The sequence below is a fragment of the Arachis duranensis genome, chromosome 10 (genome assembly GCF_000817695.3).
Source record: "Arachis duranensis cultivar V14167 chromosome 10, aradu.V14167.gnm2.J7QH, whole genome shotgun sequence".
Taxonomy (NCBI): Eukaryota; Viridiplantae; Streptophyta; class Magnoliopsida; order Fabales; family Fabaceae; genus Arachis; species Arachis duranensis.
In genome coordinates, this window is record NC_029781.3 from 86,030,349 (window position 1) to 86,048,415 (window position 18,067).

An 18,067-nucleotide genomic window follows, 5' to 3' on the forward strand; every position below is an offset into this window, starting at 1 on the left:
ATTATTTAGTATATCTGAATATTTATTATAGAATATTACGTCTTTATTATTCCGATTCTCTTAGCACATATAAATACCCTTTAATATTGTATCATTCCAAACAACTTGAATACACTCAATAATACACAAATTCTTTCTCCTGTTTAGTCTCTTGTTTCTAACAATTACAATGTTCTATTAAAAAAAACAAATGTAGATCAAAAATCTAAAGAGAAAGAGAATAAATCCGAGGAGAACACAAGAAAATCGAAGAAGAAAACGAAAATTTAAAGAGAGACAATAATCAGACGAAAATACAGAGAAATCAAAAAAGAATGAAAGGTTTACGTTGAAGAGAAACGAACGAATAAGAGGGGATTTACGTTAAAAATCTATTATAAATAGCATGTGAGTCTAAATTACTTGGTTGGACTTAGTCAGTGAAATCACTTAAATGCAGAATACTTCCATAACCCAAAATAATTTTCTTCATCATATAATATTGTCTATTTTTTATTTTTTAAAGAAACATTGCCGGTTTCTTTTGTTGGCATTGAGTGGTAAACTTTCTCTCATTATATATGTTCAAGAGCACAAACAACGACTATGAAAAAAATTGTCCCGAGAGTATTATAATATCTATTTTGATATCAACTATCGTCTACCATTAATTTGCTGTCATAACTACTTGAAAAGATTTATACCATTCCTCATTTATTTCGTAGCTATCAAATCAATTGTTAATCAGATATATAGACGATATAAGAGGGTCACGTTAAAGATTAGAAAGTACATTCATTAATAGAATCAATGAAATACTAGCATGCATGGTAATCTCATCAATGAATATGTATATATGTTAATACTATCTAGCTAGAGCAAGCAACTTGCAATTTATATATAGTAATCAAGTTATCAACATCGTCGCTACAAATGGGCTTTGATTTGTTCGGGTGAAAGTGATGGAGGAAGGAACTTGTCCAATTCCAGAGATAGATATATAGATGCATAGATGAAACCCAAGATTCAATTCAATATTAATAATTCATTTCTATTTGACATATAAACCAGCTATGCTGATATAATATCTATATATATACCAATCCGTTTCCAGAGTCACATGTATAGTTAGTTGAGGTAGGTCAAGAAAACCATAGAAATTAATGAAAATCAATTAAAGCAACTACGCATTGTTGACTAGGTAGTCATCCAACATTAAATCAACTTTGAATTTTCATATCATCCTATGAATAAGATGATTCAAGAGATTAATTAAAACATGCAAGCAGCCACACTATAAGTATGTATAATTAAATTAAATTCCAAGCCACCAAACTAATAAGAAATTAAAAGTGCAGCTGTCAAACATAAAAGACCAGCTTCATCGATGAGGACTACAGAAGAATTATTGATCCTAAACAAAATAAAGCTCTCTTATCGCCGACACTGACAGAGATTATATAAAATCAGAAATGCTCCTTAGTTTCCATGTAATAATTATTACCATATTCCGCGCTAACATAATACCTAATCACTGTAAGATAGAATGCCAGTTCTACGGAGTATAATAATAACTATGTTTAAATAACGGTGAAAATTCAAATACTGTTGTTTTCGTGTGAAGTATATATATAGTTGAGAACCATTAGATAATAATTTAGTTAAACATATTAAATTATCTAATGATTTTTAACTATTAACTTCAAAGAAAGACAACTGCACGTGAGTTTTTACCTCGATAACAGAATTCTTGTTCGGAAGTGTCTTAAGGCGAGGGCGATTAAGTGAGAGAGCGAGGGTAGTTGTTGATGCAATCAAGCCAAGGGTTGTTCCTAGAAGGCTTGTTGATTCGGCGCATGGAGCGCCAAACAACGCTATTGCACTTAAATCCAGAACCAAAAGCAAGTTGCCAAACGCGGTCTCCTCTTCTAACCCTTTCCTTGGCCTCCAAGTAAGCAAGTTCATACCAAATGCTACTGCTGGAAGTGTTGCCGAACCGGTGCAGTGTCATCCTTGATGCCTCCATGTTCTTGTCGCTGAGCTCCAGATTCCTCTGGAGCTCATCGAGGATGGGCTTGCTCGCCGCGTGCACACAGAAGTGCTCGAAGGCGAGCTTGTAGTCCGGAATGTACGGCTTCTTCATTGATGGTGATGAGTTTCCACCGTCAGATTTGCCGCCAAACAAGTGCCTCCAGACCAAGGTTCCAAAGAATAGGAGCTGCTCGGAGAAGGGTAGCACCAAAGGCCCAAGTGTGGTGATGTTTGTTTTGAGAGCATCACCACCGATTTCAATCAAGTCTTTGCTAATCTTGATCCCCTTGAATCTTTGTTCATCTTCCTCTTGGTACACACACCTGTATATTAAAAGGGAGAAGAAAAGTGAAAAATAAAAATTATGTTGATGGATTACTACCAAGCACAAGTTGATAATATAATAACAACCTGGCTACTTTCTTTATCATTATGTTGTCAATTTTGTTTTTTGGGGGGGTCCTCTGAGGGTATATGCTTGGTTATTAATTAGACGGTTGAACAGTTGAACCCAAATGTCAACCCAAAATAACGAACCATTGATGATTTTGAAGCTAATTAAATATATACATAGAGAATATGCATAATATCCCGGGTGTCTCTATTCGGAGGACCACAAGAAAGTTCCTTCTATCTCCTTTTTTTGTGGAATGTGGATTAGATTAAACAACAGATAGAAAAGTTCACCCAATAAATAAATAGAGAAAAAGATAAAAATAAATTCATTACCAGAATAGTAGAAAGTCAATATTATTAATAAAAAATTAATTAATATTAACTTATATGTAAGATAAATATAAAAATAATTAATTATTTCAACTTGGTATTGATAATATAATATGCAAAGAATAAGATAATAATAATTCTTTTTATATAAAATAGACATTTATGTTCAGTCACAAGGTTTGAAATTTGTGGAATCTGCCTACAGTTCTAACAATAGAATATCACTATTGTACATTCCTTCCACGGTTCAACCTGCTTTCGCCTCTCTCTTAATAATTTATAAGTAATAAGTTAGGTAATTAGGATTTCGATTTTAAAAAGCAGTTGCAATTATAAAAGTGACTTAACCTACACGGAAAGCTAACGAAATAAACTAGAAAACCCAGACTGTCAAAAATGCTAACTGTCAAAGAGATCATAAATAGGCCAAACTGTCGAATCAATTTCTGTCGTTCGTTTCCTTTCCCTGGTGTTTTATACTTATATAAGGGCCTGAGAAAAACAAAGTCGATGCAATAAACTAATGACTAATCTTCATTTCCAAAACGATGATATTAACAAAGAATACATCATTATGTGTCATCTATGTCAGTTAAACAATAAAGTTTAAATTGTACGAAAAGAAAAAAAAAATGGGTTCGTTGATATTATAAAAAAAAAAATTATAATCATTTAATGCATTTAAATAGATCATTTTTAAATAATATATTTAAAATCAAATTTTAATATAAAATTTGAAAATAAAATAATTAATTAATAAAAAAAGTGATTATTCATATAAAAAATATGTATTAAATAAACTTTTCTCATTATTAAATTCTATTCTTCTTCTCATGTTTCTTCATTTAGAATTGAAAAAACAAACCTGAAGCTGCGGTCATCGGCACCCTTGTGCGTGCGAACAATGTGCTCAAGACGATACTTGGCACGGCTATAGTCGCGGCGGCGATTGGAGAGCAAGGTGGCGGAGCAACCCATACGAAAGAAGCAGTTGGGAAGAAGCATGGACCTCTCTTTTCCCTGGTACCAATTAAAGCCTACCATCTCAGTGCTGACAACAACCGCGTAGTTATTAGGGTTTGACTGAAGAATATCCCTGGCCAAATCGACCGCTATGATCCCAGCACTGCACCCCATTCCTCCAAGATTGTAGCTCAGAATGTTGCCCCTCATCTTGTAATGGTTTATGATCATTGCTGATAGCGATGGCGTAGGGTTGAAGATGCTGCAGTTCACCACAAGGATTCCTACGTCCTTTGGCCGCACCCTCGTCTTCTCGAAGAGCTCGTCGAGTGCTCCGAACATGACCGTCGACGCCTCGGCTCGGCCTTCTTTCATGGTGGCCGTGTTCTCGTTGGAGGCTATCACTGCTTTGGGGATGTATGTCTCGTCGCCTATGCCTGAAGACATTAGGATCCTCTTTTGAAACTCCAAGCTCCCTTCATCAAACTTGCCTGATTTTCTTGCTAGCTCAATGAACTGCTCCCTTGACACCTTCACACACATTATTCATGCAATTTTTTATTACAATTTCTTAGATTTTAATGTCTGAAAATCTATGTTTAAAATCAACAGTAGAGTGATAAGTAGTCAATATAAGAATTAATCACCTAGATTTGTTTATATTTTCTTATCATTCAAACTATGGCACAAATAAAAATATACTTTGTCTTTATTTCTATTTTCAGCATCTGATCTTTATGTCTTAGTATATCTTGAGATAATTATACTAATCAAACAAATTTCAAAAGACATTGGTTAAGGCTTTCAATAAAATAAATACGTAAATAAGACCTTAAATATTTATTCCAAATGCAGACTTTATGTTCAAATATTAACTGATGTCCATAGTACTTTATTACGATTTTGCAAACAAATATTAAAAGTAAAAGTGTTATAATGAAAAAATATATATTTAAAAATTCTAAGGATATGTACATTTATTTATTTTAAAATCCTTCCACTTTTAATTTTGTTAGCAAAAAGACCGTCGTTAGCAAAAGCTCTATAGTTTTCTCTAATAAGTAATAAGTCCATTTAAGAATAATAGTAGTTAAATAAAAAAAAGTATTTTAGACACACAAAATATTAATTATTATGTATTTTTGTATAATTATATATATTATTTAACTCATTTTAATATATATGTTTAATTTATTTGATAGCTAATTTTTTTTTTAACATGTACATGGTTGAAAATATAATTATTAAGCATATTCTTATTTGGTACATGATACAAATAACTAATTCAACACATATAAAAATATTATTTAACAAGCATGCTGGGTGTACGTGAAGATTGGAGAAATAAAGGTACCTTGAGGTGATCTTGAGGTTGGTAGCATGCAAAATCAACGAGGTAAATGGGGCGAGGCCTGGACATGAAGTAAACAGAGAGCGTGAAAACAAAGACGGCAAAAGAAGCCAAGACGGTAGCAAGGTCATAACGCGCATCTTCCCAAAGCTTCTTCCACAGATCCTCTTTGCTCAGACTACCAACCTCAGCACTGAACACCACAAGCAGCACCGGTATCGTCACCAAGTAAATGCCATGGTTTATCAGGTAATGGTACCCCAATTTCACGTACTTGAGGTTCACCGATTGAAGAAAATCCGGTAACCGCCGACGAACCCTAACCGAGAACGTTAACGAACCCGCGTTCGGTCCAGATGACTCAATCCCACGGTTCACTATCTCCGTTGAGAACAGATCTCGTTCGTTATTCGCCATGCCACCAGATCAAGATCAAGATCACAATGTATTTTAATATGAGTGTGTGATGGATGCCTCAAACTTAATCTATATATGTATTTATACTACTTTAGATTAGTGTTATTTCTAAGTAGTGGTATAGTACAAGATAGTGGGTGAAAACGAGTAAATGCTAGCACCTAATTGATGTGTGTGTAGTTGAGACTTTTCAACGGCCTTTAATTTCTTCATTTAATATCAGTGGGTGCATGAGTTCAATTCGTTGTGTAATATGTACTAGTAACTCCCTTTACCTTTTTTCTTGTCTCTCCGTTCTTGTGTTTTTAAAGATCAAAAAATATATAAAAAGTTTGTGAACATTGGATGATCCAGTTGGTTTTTCTCTTGTGAACAATCAATGTCACATCCAACGGCCCACCAGCTGCTCTAATGCATACAGTTGGTACAGTTTAGGTTCAATCTCTTATGAGTTTCCATCTTTATCCTTTGAAACCCTTATCATCCCAGGCCATTTCTTCTTCAAGTGCTGTGTCACAATTAAATTCTGCCATGTTATATTAGAGCACACCTTTATTATTGTTACAGCTTTTACATCTGCCGTGGAGAAAATTTCCTCTTAACTTTTACCACAAGTTTTGACTCTTCCACAATAAATAATTATCATATATTATTTAAGCCAGCAAATATTTTTTTTTCAAAGAGTGTTTCTAAATTTTTATAAGACAACAAACTAAAACCATATGGTTATAATGGTGGTAATCCAGTGCGATACAATAATGACACCAGAAAAATAGCGATGTGATGGTTAAGGGTTTAGATTGAAATTAGCCACTAATAAAAATAAGGATAATGACATTCCCTGGATATTTCATTGCAAGAAGATGCTTAATTTGAAGCAGATTTAAAAAGTGATATTTATTTAGAAAAGCTAGGTCACAAAGCTTTATTTCAGCTCAAAAAATTAAGCCTATAGCAGACCTACCACGACATATATAGATCAAGCCATTCAAATCTGGAAATGGACTATAAAATCAAGAATACTCCATGCTAGTATGCAGACGAGAATCACATGTATGTGAAAACTGAAAAGGTTGTTTCTGTGCATTAGCAATCTACCCACTTTGAACACGATTATATGATTGCAAACCGCATAACCCGGCCCGTATTCTTGTCTAATTCATGAGCATGAAAAATTACTTGTACCAAGGGATAAGATGACCTTTTCATATTAAAATTTCACATAACTTTACCAACATTTAATTTTCAATATTGAGGCTAAAAGAACTGACAGAGCGCATATATAAAGGAAATACAATAAGTGTGAACAGTGACAATTTGAATCAATAAGTGCTCAAAGCAACCAAGCCATTAGCCATCAAATCATGAATTTAATCATCCATTTGCGAATTACTTTTTTTCCTTTTAGACAGCCCATTCTTGCGGATTACTTGTTAGTTGAAGTGACAAATCATAATACCTCTTGATATGTTGTACCGAGTTTAGACTAGGTTTAGCCTAATTAGTGTGGTGTGAGTTTTAGTGTATGTCAAAAAAGAAAAAGGAAATTATATTTCTCATAGAGGCTATTTTTTTAGATATTAATAAGGATTGGTACGGCGGAGACGGATTACTTTTTAAATATTTATAAAGACAATATTTAGAGAGTATATTGTATTATTTTAATATTAAAATCACAATACACAAACCATGTATTGTTTATAAATACACGAACTGCGTATTATCAGTGCAATATGTATTTTACATATCGTACTTGCACAGAATACATATTACACTTGCAGAGAACGGCACCCCCAAAACACTAATTTTTATAATATCAACATAAAACTCCATTCCCTCTTCAATATTAAAATAAAAAATCCTCTCATGGACAAAGATGAGACTAAGAGGGTTACAACTTGGGCCCAGAATGTGTCTTCAGTCCAAACTACTAACCAAAAAAAGGCCAAGAACCCATGATATTCGTGTCATATATTCCAAGAAGTAGCAACAAACACTATTTTTAAATTTAAGAGTAGACTTTCACCAAAAAAAAAAAAGAAACTTTTAAAGAGAGTAGACAAGGAAGGTGAGATCCTAAATTAGGAAATACAGTGCATTATACGCTCATTTGCTTTTGGGAAAACATCGAAGCTTCTTGCATAGACTCTCTCCCTGATAGTGACATACATTAAGAAAAGGACCAATATTAATTATGAAGTTGATAGGAGATAATGATGAAGGTTATTAAAGCCAACCTGCCAAAGTAGAACATAAGTCTCTAGCTATGCCAATATGAGTTTTGTGAAAAAGAATGCAGATAAGAAAACAGCTCTCCTAAGGAGTTGAAGAATAACTAGAGAAACCAACTAGTACCATTCTGCATATTTTCATGAATGATCAACATCTGACAACTCAAAATTGACCCACCAAAAACCAGCAAAAATTTTACTCAAACTTGTTATCACTGCTTAGCTGGGTATTTTTAGACTAGTTAAGATGTTTGTGACAACTAGAATGAGTGGATATCGTGAATCCTCAAGGCAATGAACAATAAATGTTTCCTTTTATAGTATTATGTTTTCTGTCACCACACTATTCCAGTCAATGCACAGTTTCCTTTGGAAAATCAAATACAACATGTGTGGGAAAAAAAATGAAAATACCATCGAGCAATGAAGAAACTTGTCTCCTCAAATGTGATTGACTCAATGATATCCGCTAACCCTCAAATCGCTTATCTGCATTGCTTCAATATATGATTGGATGTTGCATACCTAGATAAATTTTACACAAGTTCAAAATGTTTTGAGAGCTTTAACCAGATAAGGCTGAGGATTAGGGATCGTTGATAAAGACAGGATCAATGCGTTGTGATAATCAATACCCCAGCTTAAACAGGTTCAATCTTCTTTTGCAGAAAAAGTATCATCTGTTCATTGATTGAACCACACCAATCAACCATGAACCACTTTACTTTTGGCCTTTCAGGTAGGACCACAAGGTGTTTGTCTAAGCCATGCTACAGCATTGACTAGCCATGATCATAAATTGTTTCCAGCGGGTTCTGAAACAAGGTTTAATTTGTCCAGCTATATTCTCATTATCACTTGCACCTTCTTCAGATGGGCTTCATTTAAGCATCTATCAAAGAAACGAAAACAAGGACAATAATAGAGCTTAGCAACCTAACATGTTTATACTTAAATAAGTATAGGGGGTATCACAGGCCAAACTAACTTAAAAAATTTGTACCTACTATCACTAATTATTTTTCTAAAATAAAGCAGAAAATTTGACTTAAGACATAAGATATAAATGTGCTTGAAAAAATTGGATCATGTGGAATTACTTACCAGCAAATCAAAATGGAAAAACAGTACTTCAAAAAATTGGTGTGTGATGTTTACATCTGCACATTCTCTCAACCTCAAGAATTCTTAAAATTTCGATATTCACAAGCTATCTCTTCAACATCCATCTCAGAATTGTCCACAAGTAAAGGATCCTCATAATCCATGGAACCATGTTGCTCAAGCTGCACGTCCAAGTCCTCTACTTCCGAATCACTCTGCATCAAGCCAATATCGCCTTCTACTTCTACATCCGACATGTCACTGAGTATCTCAAACTTCTTCTTCCTCCCTCTATAACCAACAAGCCTCATGACTTTTTCCCTCCATAGGACTAAGGGGCATTTTTCAATCAGCTCCGCACCTTCATATGCTTCATTCAAGAACACACTAAACCTCTTCCCCCGCTCTGAGACATAGAAAATGCCAATGTGCTTCAGAAGAATCCTCATGAGCTTCTGAGGCATCACTATCTCCCAACGGAAATGAGTGAGGTGGTCAGTGACCAGTCTCTTTTCAATGGTGAAACAAAGAATCTCATGCATAACAGCAACAGCCCTCTTATCAAATTCAAGAGAACCAGCCTTGAGACCTCTGGCATCAGCATAAGGAGACAAATAAGCCCTCTTTTGAAAATCTTGAATCTTTTCACTATAACGATACACCCTTTTATAATTTGAAGGGAATTTCAAAGGGAATGGAAGTGACAACATACCAGGGATATGCAAATTGGTAGTAGTGGATTCAGTTACACCTGTAACCTTCTTCTGTAATTCCGTTATTGCCCAATTAGGATTCCAATTCACAAGCTCCAAGCACTCAACTTGATTAATGCCATCAAAGGACTTCACAACCCTAAAATGCTGCGGATATTGGTGCACCCAATTAGCCCTAAAATCCATAGGCAACCCAAAATCCCTTCTGAAATGAGCAATCTTCTCTAATGGGAGACGCTTATCCACCGACATCATCAGCAACCTCGTAACGTGTTCCGCAGCCTTATCGGAATGCTGCTCAAGAACCCTCTGTTCTTCCTCCAACAATTCCTCGGCTCTCTCCGTCAAGCCGCACCACAGCACCCCCTTGCGATCCTTGTAGAGTTCAAAAAGCTTTGGCGTCTTTCGAATGAAATCAGAGATTCTATGTGGCTTTGGGAGATTGATCTGCTTACGATAGTTTTCAAGGGATCTAACAGGGATAATCATCTCGGACTGTTGCTTCAGAAGCTCGATTAAGAAAAGGATTTTGGAGAGTATCTTCCACTTCTCGGTTGCGACCTCAAGATCGTTAACCCTCTTCTGCTTACTCCTGTCTTGAACCCTCTTGCTGGTTGTCATCCATCGACGGAAAAGAATTGAAGCTCCGATGAGCTTCTTCGCTGAGGGGTTTATCGGATCTTTCAGCATTTGAGGGAACTTATATATCACACGCAAGTCATAAAAAATTCAGGACTTTGAACTGTAGTTCAAGCCAACTGAAATTTTCAGTCATAATGTCACCAAATCAGTATGAATACATTCTAGTACCACCAATCATTCCAGTATCAAATAAATAATGTTCAATCTTTTTTATATCAATAGATTGATCCAGTCTAACAAACGCAAAAGAATAATTACATTGCAAAAGAAAATCAGTGTAGCGAAGTAATAAACTCACAAAGCACGGAGGCAGCGACATAGAGAGCTGAGAAGAATAGAGAACAACAGCAGCAGGATAGCAAATTAGTGGTAGCATAGAGCAGCGGCAACAGTACAGCGGCGCTCCGAGGCAGCAGTGCGGCGGCAAGAGAAAGCCGTGACGGTGAGAGTAGACTCGTCACTCTTGCATGCAAAGTGTTTGTAGAAATGTTTCTTACAACTTTTCTTTCTTTTTTAAAAAAATGAAATTGGTCAAGGTTGCTTAGAAGTTAGAACCCTTTTGTTTTTGACAGAGTTGCTTAGAACTTTAGAAGGCAGGAGGTTGTGCGGTTATGCAAAAAACAGTAGCATTTGGATTTTGGACCCAAATTAAATTGTTTTTATTCGCTTATCCTACGCCGCTGTCTGCTATTTGGGCTAGATTAACGGCTCGTTTGGAACTTTAGAAATATTTTTTTTTTTAATTTTTTACTTATAAAAAGTAGTAGTATTAATGTCTAGTATAATTTTTAAAATTAAATTATAACTTTCTAAGAAACTATTTAGGAGCTTATAAAGACAAAAATTATTTTCTGTATGAAAACATTGTTGGTGTATTGGCCCGATATGGGTGAGACGGGTGTTTTGCATGAGGGTGGTGTCAGGGACAACACGCCGGGGACGTGATGGCCATGCAAGATCGGTGACGTAGCGGAACCCCTGCAACACGCAGGGGGCGTGATGACGTGGCGACACCGACAACACGGGGAGTGAGAAGCGGTGTAATTCGTGAAGCTTGTTGGATTCCGAGAAATGGCAGAATCACGCAGGGGGCGTGTTGCAGGCCTGCTTGCATGCAGGGAACACCCCCTTTCCCGGTAAGCAGCGGCCAACCCCTATAAATTCAGCTTTTTCCTCCCATGAAGATCAGAGAGTGTGGCATCAGGTTTTGAAAGAAGAAAGGAAAAAAAAAAGAAGGCAGTGCGTTCGAGTGAGTGAGTGTTAAATTAGAATATGGGTAGCTTGAGTAATGATAGTAGTAGTGAAGGTACAATTAGTTGGGGTGCGTATAGGAAAAAAGAATTGTAAAAATTTAAAAAAATGGTACGTAATTATGCGGCGCCTGAAGAACATATTATCAACTATTTAGAGCATCCAATTTATGTAAGTTGATAAATTTTAATTTTTTATATACTGAAGTTTTTTAAATATTATTGTTGTTAGTATTTTATAAATATATAGAAAAATGCCCATTTCTTTTTATATACTGTGTTAGAATAAAATTTAAATCTGTAAAATATAATTATATTTTTTTGTATATAATTTTTTTTAGTATTATCATAAATTTTTTTTATTTTTAATATATAAATTTTGTTGTGATTATTAACGAAAGTAATGCATAAATAATAAATATTTGAATTTTTTAAGACTAAATAATTTTCGGTATTTATAAAAAATTAATAAAAATAAATAGATAAATAAATATGTATGAAGTCGGCTCTGCGAACTATCATTGAAAAAAGAAATACTCTTACAAATACGTATTTTGACAAATAAATAAATAAAATTAAAAATATTATTTATTTATGTAAAAAAAAGAAAAAATTATATATTTATTTATTTTTAAAAAAAATGTTTGACAGTAAACAAAGAAAATTAGTAGTTCAGTGAATAGTTTAATTTAATTTATTTATTAATATTTATTTATTTATTTATTTTAATTCAATAATTTTTTTACAGTAGGTAAAGAAATAAATAAATGTTAATATATAATTTTTTTAATTACTTTTCTTAATATTAATAATTTGAATATTAATAATTATTAATAACAAATTTTTTTATGCAACCTAACAGGAATTTGTTGGTGCGTAAACTGGATCCGCCACAGACGTGGAATCCGATGGTGGAAAACTACCTACGCGCCACGGGATTCTACCACGTCTCTAAAATTTGGATAATACATGGATTTCACCCGTTATTATCTGTTCTGGTCGAAAGGTGGAGGCCAGAGACTCACACCTTCGTGATGCCGGTAGGTGAGATTACAGTGACGTTGGAAGATGTCGCTTATATATTTGGCCTACCCATTGACGGAGAGGCTATGAGTGGATGGACAGACAGTAGTGCCAACTTCGTGCGAAGCCAGAGCTACGCCATATTCGGTCGGGAGCCAGAAGTCAGTACTTCTTCAAAATCCTATATAAAGCTGGCTTGGGTAAGACGTGTCAGAGACGCAGAGCCGTTAGACACTGAGGATTCCATTAGGCGATATGTCAGATGTCATATCTTCTGTTTGTTGGGGTCGAACTTATTCGCGGATAAGTCGACCGCATACGCCCACGCGAAGTATCTACCGTTGCTTCGAGATTTCGACCGGATCCATACTTATAGTTGGAGTTCAGCATGTCTTGCACATCTTTATAGAGCATTATGCCGTGCATCACGATTTGATACAAAGGAGATGGATGGACCTCTTAATTTGTTGTTTGTTTGGGCATGGGAGCGAATGCCATGTATTGCGCCCGTACCGAGGAACACCCTTCCACCCACTGAGATACCAGTTGCAAAGAGGTAATAATTCTTATTTTAGTCTTGTGTTATATTCACGTTGCATGTTTGATTTAGGGTTACATATGTAAATCTTTTCAATGAATCATGTTTCAGGTGGAGTCATTCGGCGCGCACCACAGCGTGGTCATCGAATACTGTAGTGACATTTAGGCATCATATAGACTACATGCAGGAGGTAAACATTTATGGTTCTTGTGAATCCTATTTCCAAATATTAACGATAGGGTTCTAACATACGAATTATGATTGGCAGTTTGAGTGACGGCCGTACACCGGATTGATCATACCCGACGAGCTACACGGACATCTTGATGTGTGTGACACCGTTGCTCCGTTGTTGTCGTTTGAGTGCATCGAATGGCACCCTGTGGATCGAGTGATGCATCAGTTTGGGTATGCACAACCTACCCCGCAAGGAGCAAGGGAGATTCCACTGGACCTGCATTGCATGGCTCTTCGCGGAGTGCAGCTTCATGACTGGACAGTTATTCATGGGGCATGGATAGGGGAGTAGGGCAACAGGTGAAACACTCGGCTGCGGGATCTGCACCCCCATCCGACCTGGATTTTAGTCCGACCACGGAGTATCGGGATTGGTACCTGCGCTCATATGGGTATCTGCTGAGATTGTCGGAGTACGTTCCTCAGGATCCACAGCCACATGTACCACAGCCACCTGCCCCACAGGAGTACGTTCCTCAGCAGACACAGCCAAATCAGCATGTAGTGTTTCAGCCATTTCCATATTATGTACCACAGCCACCGGAGCACAGTCAGGGTAGCCAACACAGTCAGCAGAGTGAGTCCAGCCATCAAAGACGTCACAGTCAGCATGGCCAGCACTCTCAGGGCATCCACCACTCTCAGGTCAGCCACCTCTCTCAGCAGCCTATACTTACGATTCCATCCAGTCATGATTCGTTTGAGTTCTCTGTTGGTGGTCATGGAGATCAGCAGCAACAGAATTGGGCCAACGCTAGTTTGGGTGGTTGGTCAGATTTTAGCGCCATGCATTCACCGTCGTCTGCTCCACATGGGGCATCAGTAGGTACGGGCCATGGTTTGCAGGGTCATGGTTCCGACCCGTCGTCAGCGACTGCGTCATGTGATAGTGGTTTCCATCGGCGGACATACACAGTTGTTAATGACTACATCCCAGGTGCATCCGCTCCGACAGAGGCAGCTGGGTCCTCCACTCCGACAGAGGCAGGTGGGTCACGCGATCCGGGCGAGGCAGGTGGGTCAGTTCCTCCGGCAGAGGGAGGTGGTTTGGCGCTCCGAGTCACCCGTATGACCTACGAACGGAGCGAAATCCACCTGATAGGTATACTCCGTCGCGGTTCGGTCAGAGCATGATGGTTAAGGGACTGAATTGGATGTCTGGCAAGAAGTGACCTTGGATTTAGGGTTTTTAGATTTAATTCTAAGAATTAAGCTAATGTAATTCGTATGTTCTGTATGTTGACCTTGGATTTAGGGTTTTTAGATTTAATTCTAAGAATTAAGCTAATGTAATTCGTATGTTCTGTATGTTGACCTATGTAAAACGTAGTTAACCTTTCGTATGTTTACTTCACGAAGGCAACAAATAATAATATTAAAAATACAAAGACGACTAGTATGAAAATCATCAGTTTACAAAAAACAAATTTAAAAATACAAACACGACTACTGTGAAATTTAAAATTACAAACACGACTACTATGAAAAACATCAGCTTACAAACACGATAGAAATAAACATCATTCACCCCACCACTCGGTCCAGCACGCTGAGGACATCGACTCCGACTATGATCCTGAGCACCACAGAGACGACATATCCGAGGACCACGCATGTCACGTGAATCCATCTCATTCAAGTACCGGGTCAATTTGGGGCGACCTTTCGACGTTCATCTCAAGGCGAGACTAGCGACCAATGTCGGTCCCTCATATGCGGGCCATGTATCAGGATCACCTAACGGTGTGAACTCAAATCTATATACCTTACGAATCTCTGTCATCTTGTACACGTCGTGCACATACAGCTGCCAATCGAGACGCTGGTTAGCACAGCAAGCAATAACATGGCGATAAGGTAGTCGTTCTACCTGAAAGTGCCCGCAGTCACACGTTCGTCGCGCAAGGTTAACAACTGACACCTTCCCGCTAGCCATGTCTTGCACCTCAAATACCTCATTTCGTCTGTCAAACCGGTGCACTACTATATTTCCAGCCTGTTGCATATTTGCCTCTATCTGTTTTTGTGCAAATACGGAGTATGTAAACCCAGCATGCTTGCGTTCGTGAGCCTCGGCACTCTTCCGTGTAAAAAGTTCATTTAACCGATAATATGTTGCTCGGACCAGCGCCAGCACTGGTAGATTACGGGCACCCTTCAAAACTGAGTTAATGACTCGACAAGGTTGGTCGTCATATGGCCCCATTGATGCCCCTCGTCGAATGCCAACACCCAATGTCTAAGTCCAATGGCATCGCACCAACTAGCATATGCCTTGCCTCGCTCTTCCAGCCTTTTATAGTTGATGTTGTACTCCTCCACCGTTCTTGAATACCCAATGTTGACAACAAGTTTCTGTAAGTGAGGGGCTTTGAATGCTCTTAGGAAGTTGTTGCCGATGTGCCTTATACAAAACATCCACCATGCTCTTGGAGGTTGCCAGTCACCTCCGGAACGATTTACTACTGCCCGAATTGACTCATGCCGATCTGAAATCATACCCACACTGTCTTTTCTGACAACATGCATTTGCAGATTTCTGAGAAAGAAGTGCCACGCATCAGCTGTCTCCCCTTCCACCAGCGCAAAAGCTATAGGCACAATGTTCTAGTTCCCATCTTGTGCAACAGCGACCAGAAGTGTTCATTTGTATTTTTCGTATAGGTGTGTGCCGTCCACTTAAACTAGAGGCTTGCAATGCCTAAATGCCCTAACGCATGGATTGAAGCTCCAAAATATGCGATGAAGTATTTTTACACCTTGCGCCTCCTCATTCCCGTTGTACAGTGGGCGTGTTTTTATTTTCATAACTGACCCAGGTATCTTCTGAACCATGACCGAGAGCCACCATGGCAAGGCTTGGTAAGAATCCTCCCAACCACCAAAAACTTTCGCTATGGACTTCTGCTTTGCCAACCAAGCCTTTCGGTAACTGATGGTATAGTTGAACCTTGATTGGATTTCCGCTATTATAGATTTCACCTTGATTGATGGGTCAGTCTCGACTAACGGCATTATACTATCAGCAATGGTATCTGAGTCCAATTTGGAATGATCCTGTGAAATCGTTCCATTGTGCACGTGTGCCTTCCACTGTATCTGCGTATCTCCCAACAATCTTTTTTCCGTATCAAGCTGGCTCGGATAAGCCAGTCGCACCAACGCCCATACATCTTGCATTTTGCATAGAAGGTCTGTGGCTCAGACTCATACACATTGTAGTCAACAACTCTAACGATAGTGTATCTTCTAATTGCAGCCACCACCGACTTTTTGGAACTGTATTCCATTCCAATCCAAAACTCTCCGTCCTCAGGATCAGCAACGCCTACATAAAGCGAAAAATCATCGTTCATTAATCATTCCAAAAGTATCAATTAACAAAAATGTATTATTCATGCATGATGTACCTATGTTTGCATATTCCAAAAATTCCGGTGCATGCATGGCGTCGAGATCCAACTCAAGCATGAATGGTGGCACGTTCATCGGTTGACTGCTCGAGGGATGAACCACTATATTCTCCGTTGTTGTCTCAACTCCCACATCACCATCCTCGTCTTCATCGCCGGCTTCATAAGTGGCTTCAAAATTTTCTTCGCTGTTACTATCTATTCCCTCGTACACTGCAGCTCTATCATCCTCTATATCTAAAACATTTTGAATCCCTTCTGTCTCTACGCTTTCAAACTCAACATATAGCTCAATCTGTGGATGTCGCATCTGATTCTGCCGATAAATTTGAAACATATTCTGCATACTTCCTTCATCAGTGATTGGCATGGTATCAAATTGTATTAGACCACCAAAAACTACAACTGGATTTCGGTACAAAATTCTGCTCACTCTCATTAACGTACCGTTCTCTATACTTTGACAGAGACCGTTCTGAAGCTCCATTAACGTCATGGTGCATGGAACCACAAACAAAAATGGATTATGGCAGACAAACCTCACTCCCTCATGAGTATTGCGTATTATTTCACTGTTGCGATACACCACCAAGTTTACGGTACCCTCCATTGCACTACCAACACTCACAAAACACTCAAAGAACACTCACACACTCTTACTCAGAATAAAAATAAAGTCCAGCTCTGCCTATATATAGATGGAGCATTCACCACGCCTCCCACATGCTGCCTGTCGTAGCCAATCAAGTGTCGCCACGTGTCATTATGCCCCCCGTACTGAGTCAGCACGCCCCCACGTGGTAGTTCCACGTCAACACGCCCCCCATGCTGAGTTAACACGCCCCCGGCGTGATTCCAGCTCTGACCAATGACATTGCGCCACGTCAGTACGCCCTCCCCGTGCTGAGTCAACACGCCCCCGGCGTGATTCAAGCTCCAACCAACGATGTTCCGCCACGTTTCTTCACGCCCTCGGCGTGTAGCAGGCAACACGCTCCCCACGTGTTGACCTTGCATTACAGATGTCCACAAAACAGTAATACACATGGTTCTCCCAGTTCTAGCTAAATCACAACCAGCTTTCCCATATCCAAATTATTGAGCCTTATAAAGAAGTTAAAAAATGATTTTTTTTTTATAATACTTCTATTTTTCATCATATTTCTATAAAATAAATATTTTTATACTTAAAAATTTAAATACAAAATAACTTATTTATAAGTTATTTTTAACAGAGTTATTTATTGTTTAAGTTATTTTATCAAAAGAGCTTAATTAAATTGGTTATCCAAACTGACCTAATTCAATCAAACAGCATGGGCAAAAATATAGAAACGAGGCTCTATTATTGTATAGTATGCAAGTTTAGCAATCAGCATACTATTCTTTTGCATTGCAAAGCTTGGTTTAGTGCCAATTATATTTATAAGAGGTACTTGACCAAAA

At 37.8% G+C, this 18,067-nt stretch overlaps 4 protein-coding genes across 4 annotated transcripts; 1 reads left to right on the forward strand and 3 right to left on the reverse strand.

Moving 5' to 3' along the window:
- Positions 1–1,133: 1,133 nt before the first annotated feature.
- LOC107470655 (3-ketoacyl-CoA synthase 10) lies at positions 1,134–5,525 on the reverse strand. Its single transcript, XM_016090050.3, has 3 exons — positions 5,054–5,525; positions 3,602–4,230; positions 1,134–2,333 (listed from the first exon to the last, which is right to left on the reverse strand). Exons 1-3 carry the CDS (start codon positions 5,465–5,467, stop codon positions 1,760–1,762), a joined length of 1,617 nt encoding a protein of 538 aa, XP_015945536.1. The 5' UTR covers positions 5,468–5,525; the 3' UTR covers positions 1,134–1,759.
- A 2,468-nt stretch (positions 5,526–7,993) lies between these two features.
- Positions 7,994–10,760, reverse strand: LOC107470656 (protein WHAT'S THIS FACTOR 1 homolog, chloroplastic-like). The gene is made up of 3 exons (XM_016090051.3): positions 10,456–10,760; positions 8,803–10,273; positions 7,994–8,590 (listed from the first exon to the last, which is right to left on the reverse strand). Exon 2 carries the CDS (start codon positions 10,203–10,205, stop codon positions 8,877–8,879), a length of 1,329 nt encoding a protein of 442 aa, XP_015945537.1. The 5' UTR covers positions 10,206–10,273; positions 10,456–10,760; the 3' UTR covers positions 7,994–8,590; positions 8,803–8,876.
- Positions 10,761–11,228: 468 nt separating this feature from the next.
- LOC127743004 (serine/threonine-protein phosphatase 7 long form homolog) lies at positions 11,229–13,267 on the forward strand. The gene is made up of 4 exons (XM_052255667.1): positions 11,229–11,293; positions 12,270–12,986; positions 13,080–13,161; positions 13,211–13,267. The coding sequence occupies exons 1-4, from the start codon at positions 11,229–11,231 to the stop codon at positions 13,265–13,267; spliced, it is 921 nt and encodes a 306-aa protein (XP_052111627.1).
- Positions 13,268–16,222: 2,955 nt separating this feature from the next.
- LOC127743005 (uncharacterized) lies at positions 16,223–17,108 on the reverse strand. Its single transcript, XM_052255668.1, has 2 exons — positions 16,619–17,108; positions 16,223–16,536 (listed from the first exon to the last, which is right to left on the reverse strand). Exons 1-2 carry the CDS (start codon positions 17,106–17,108, stop codon positions 16,223–16,225), a joined length of 804 nt encoding a protein of 267 aa, XP_052111628.1.
- Between the last annotated feature and the right edge of the window lie 959 nt (positions 17,109–18,067).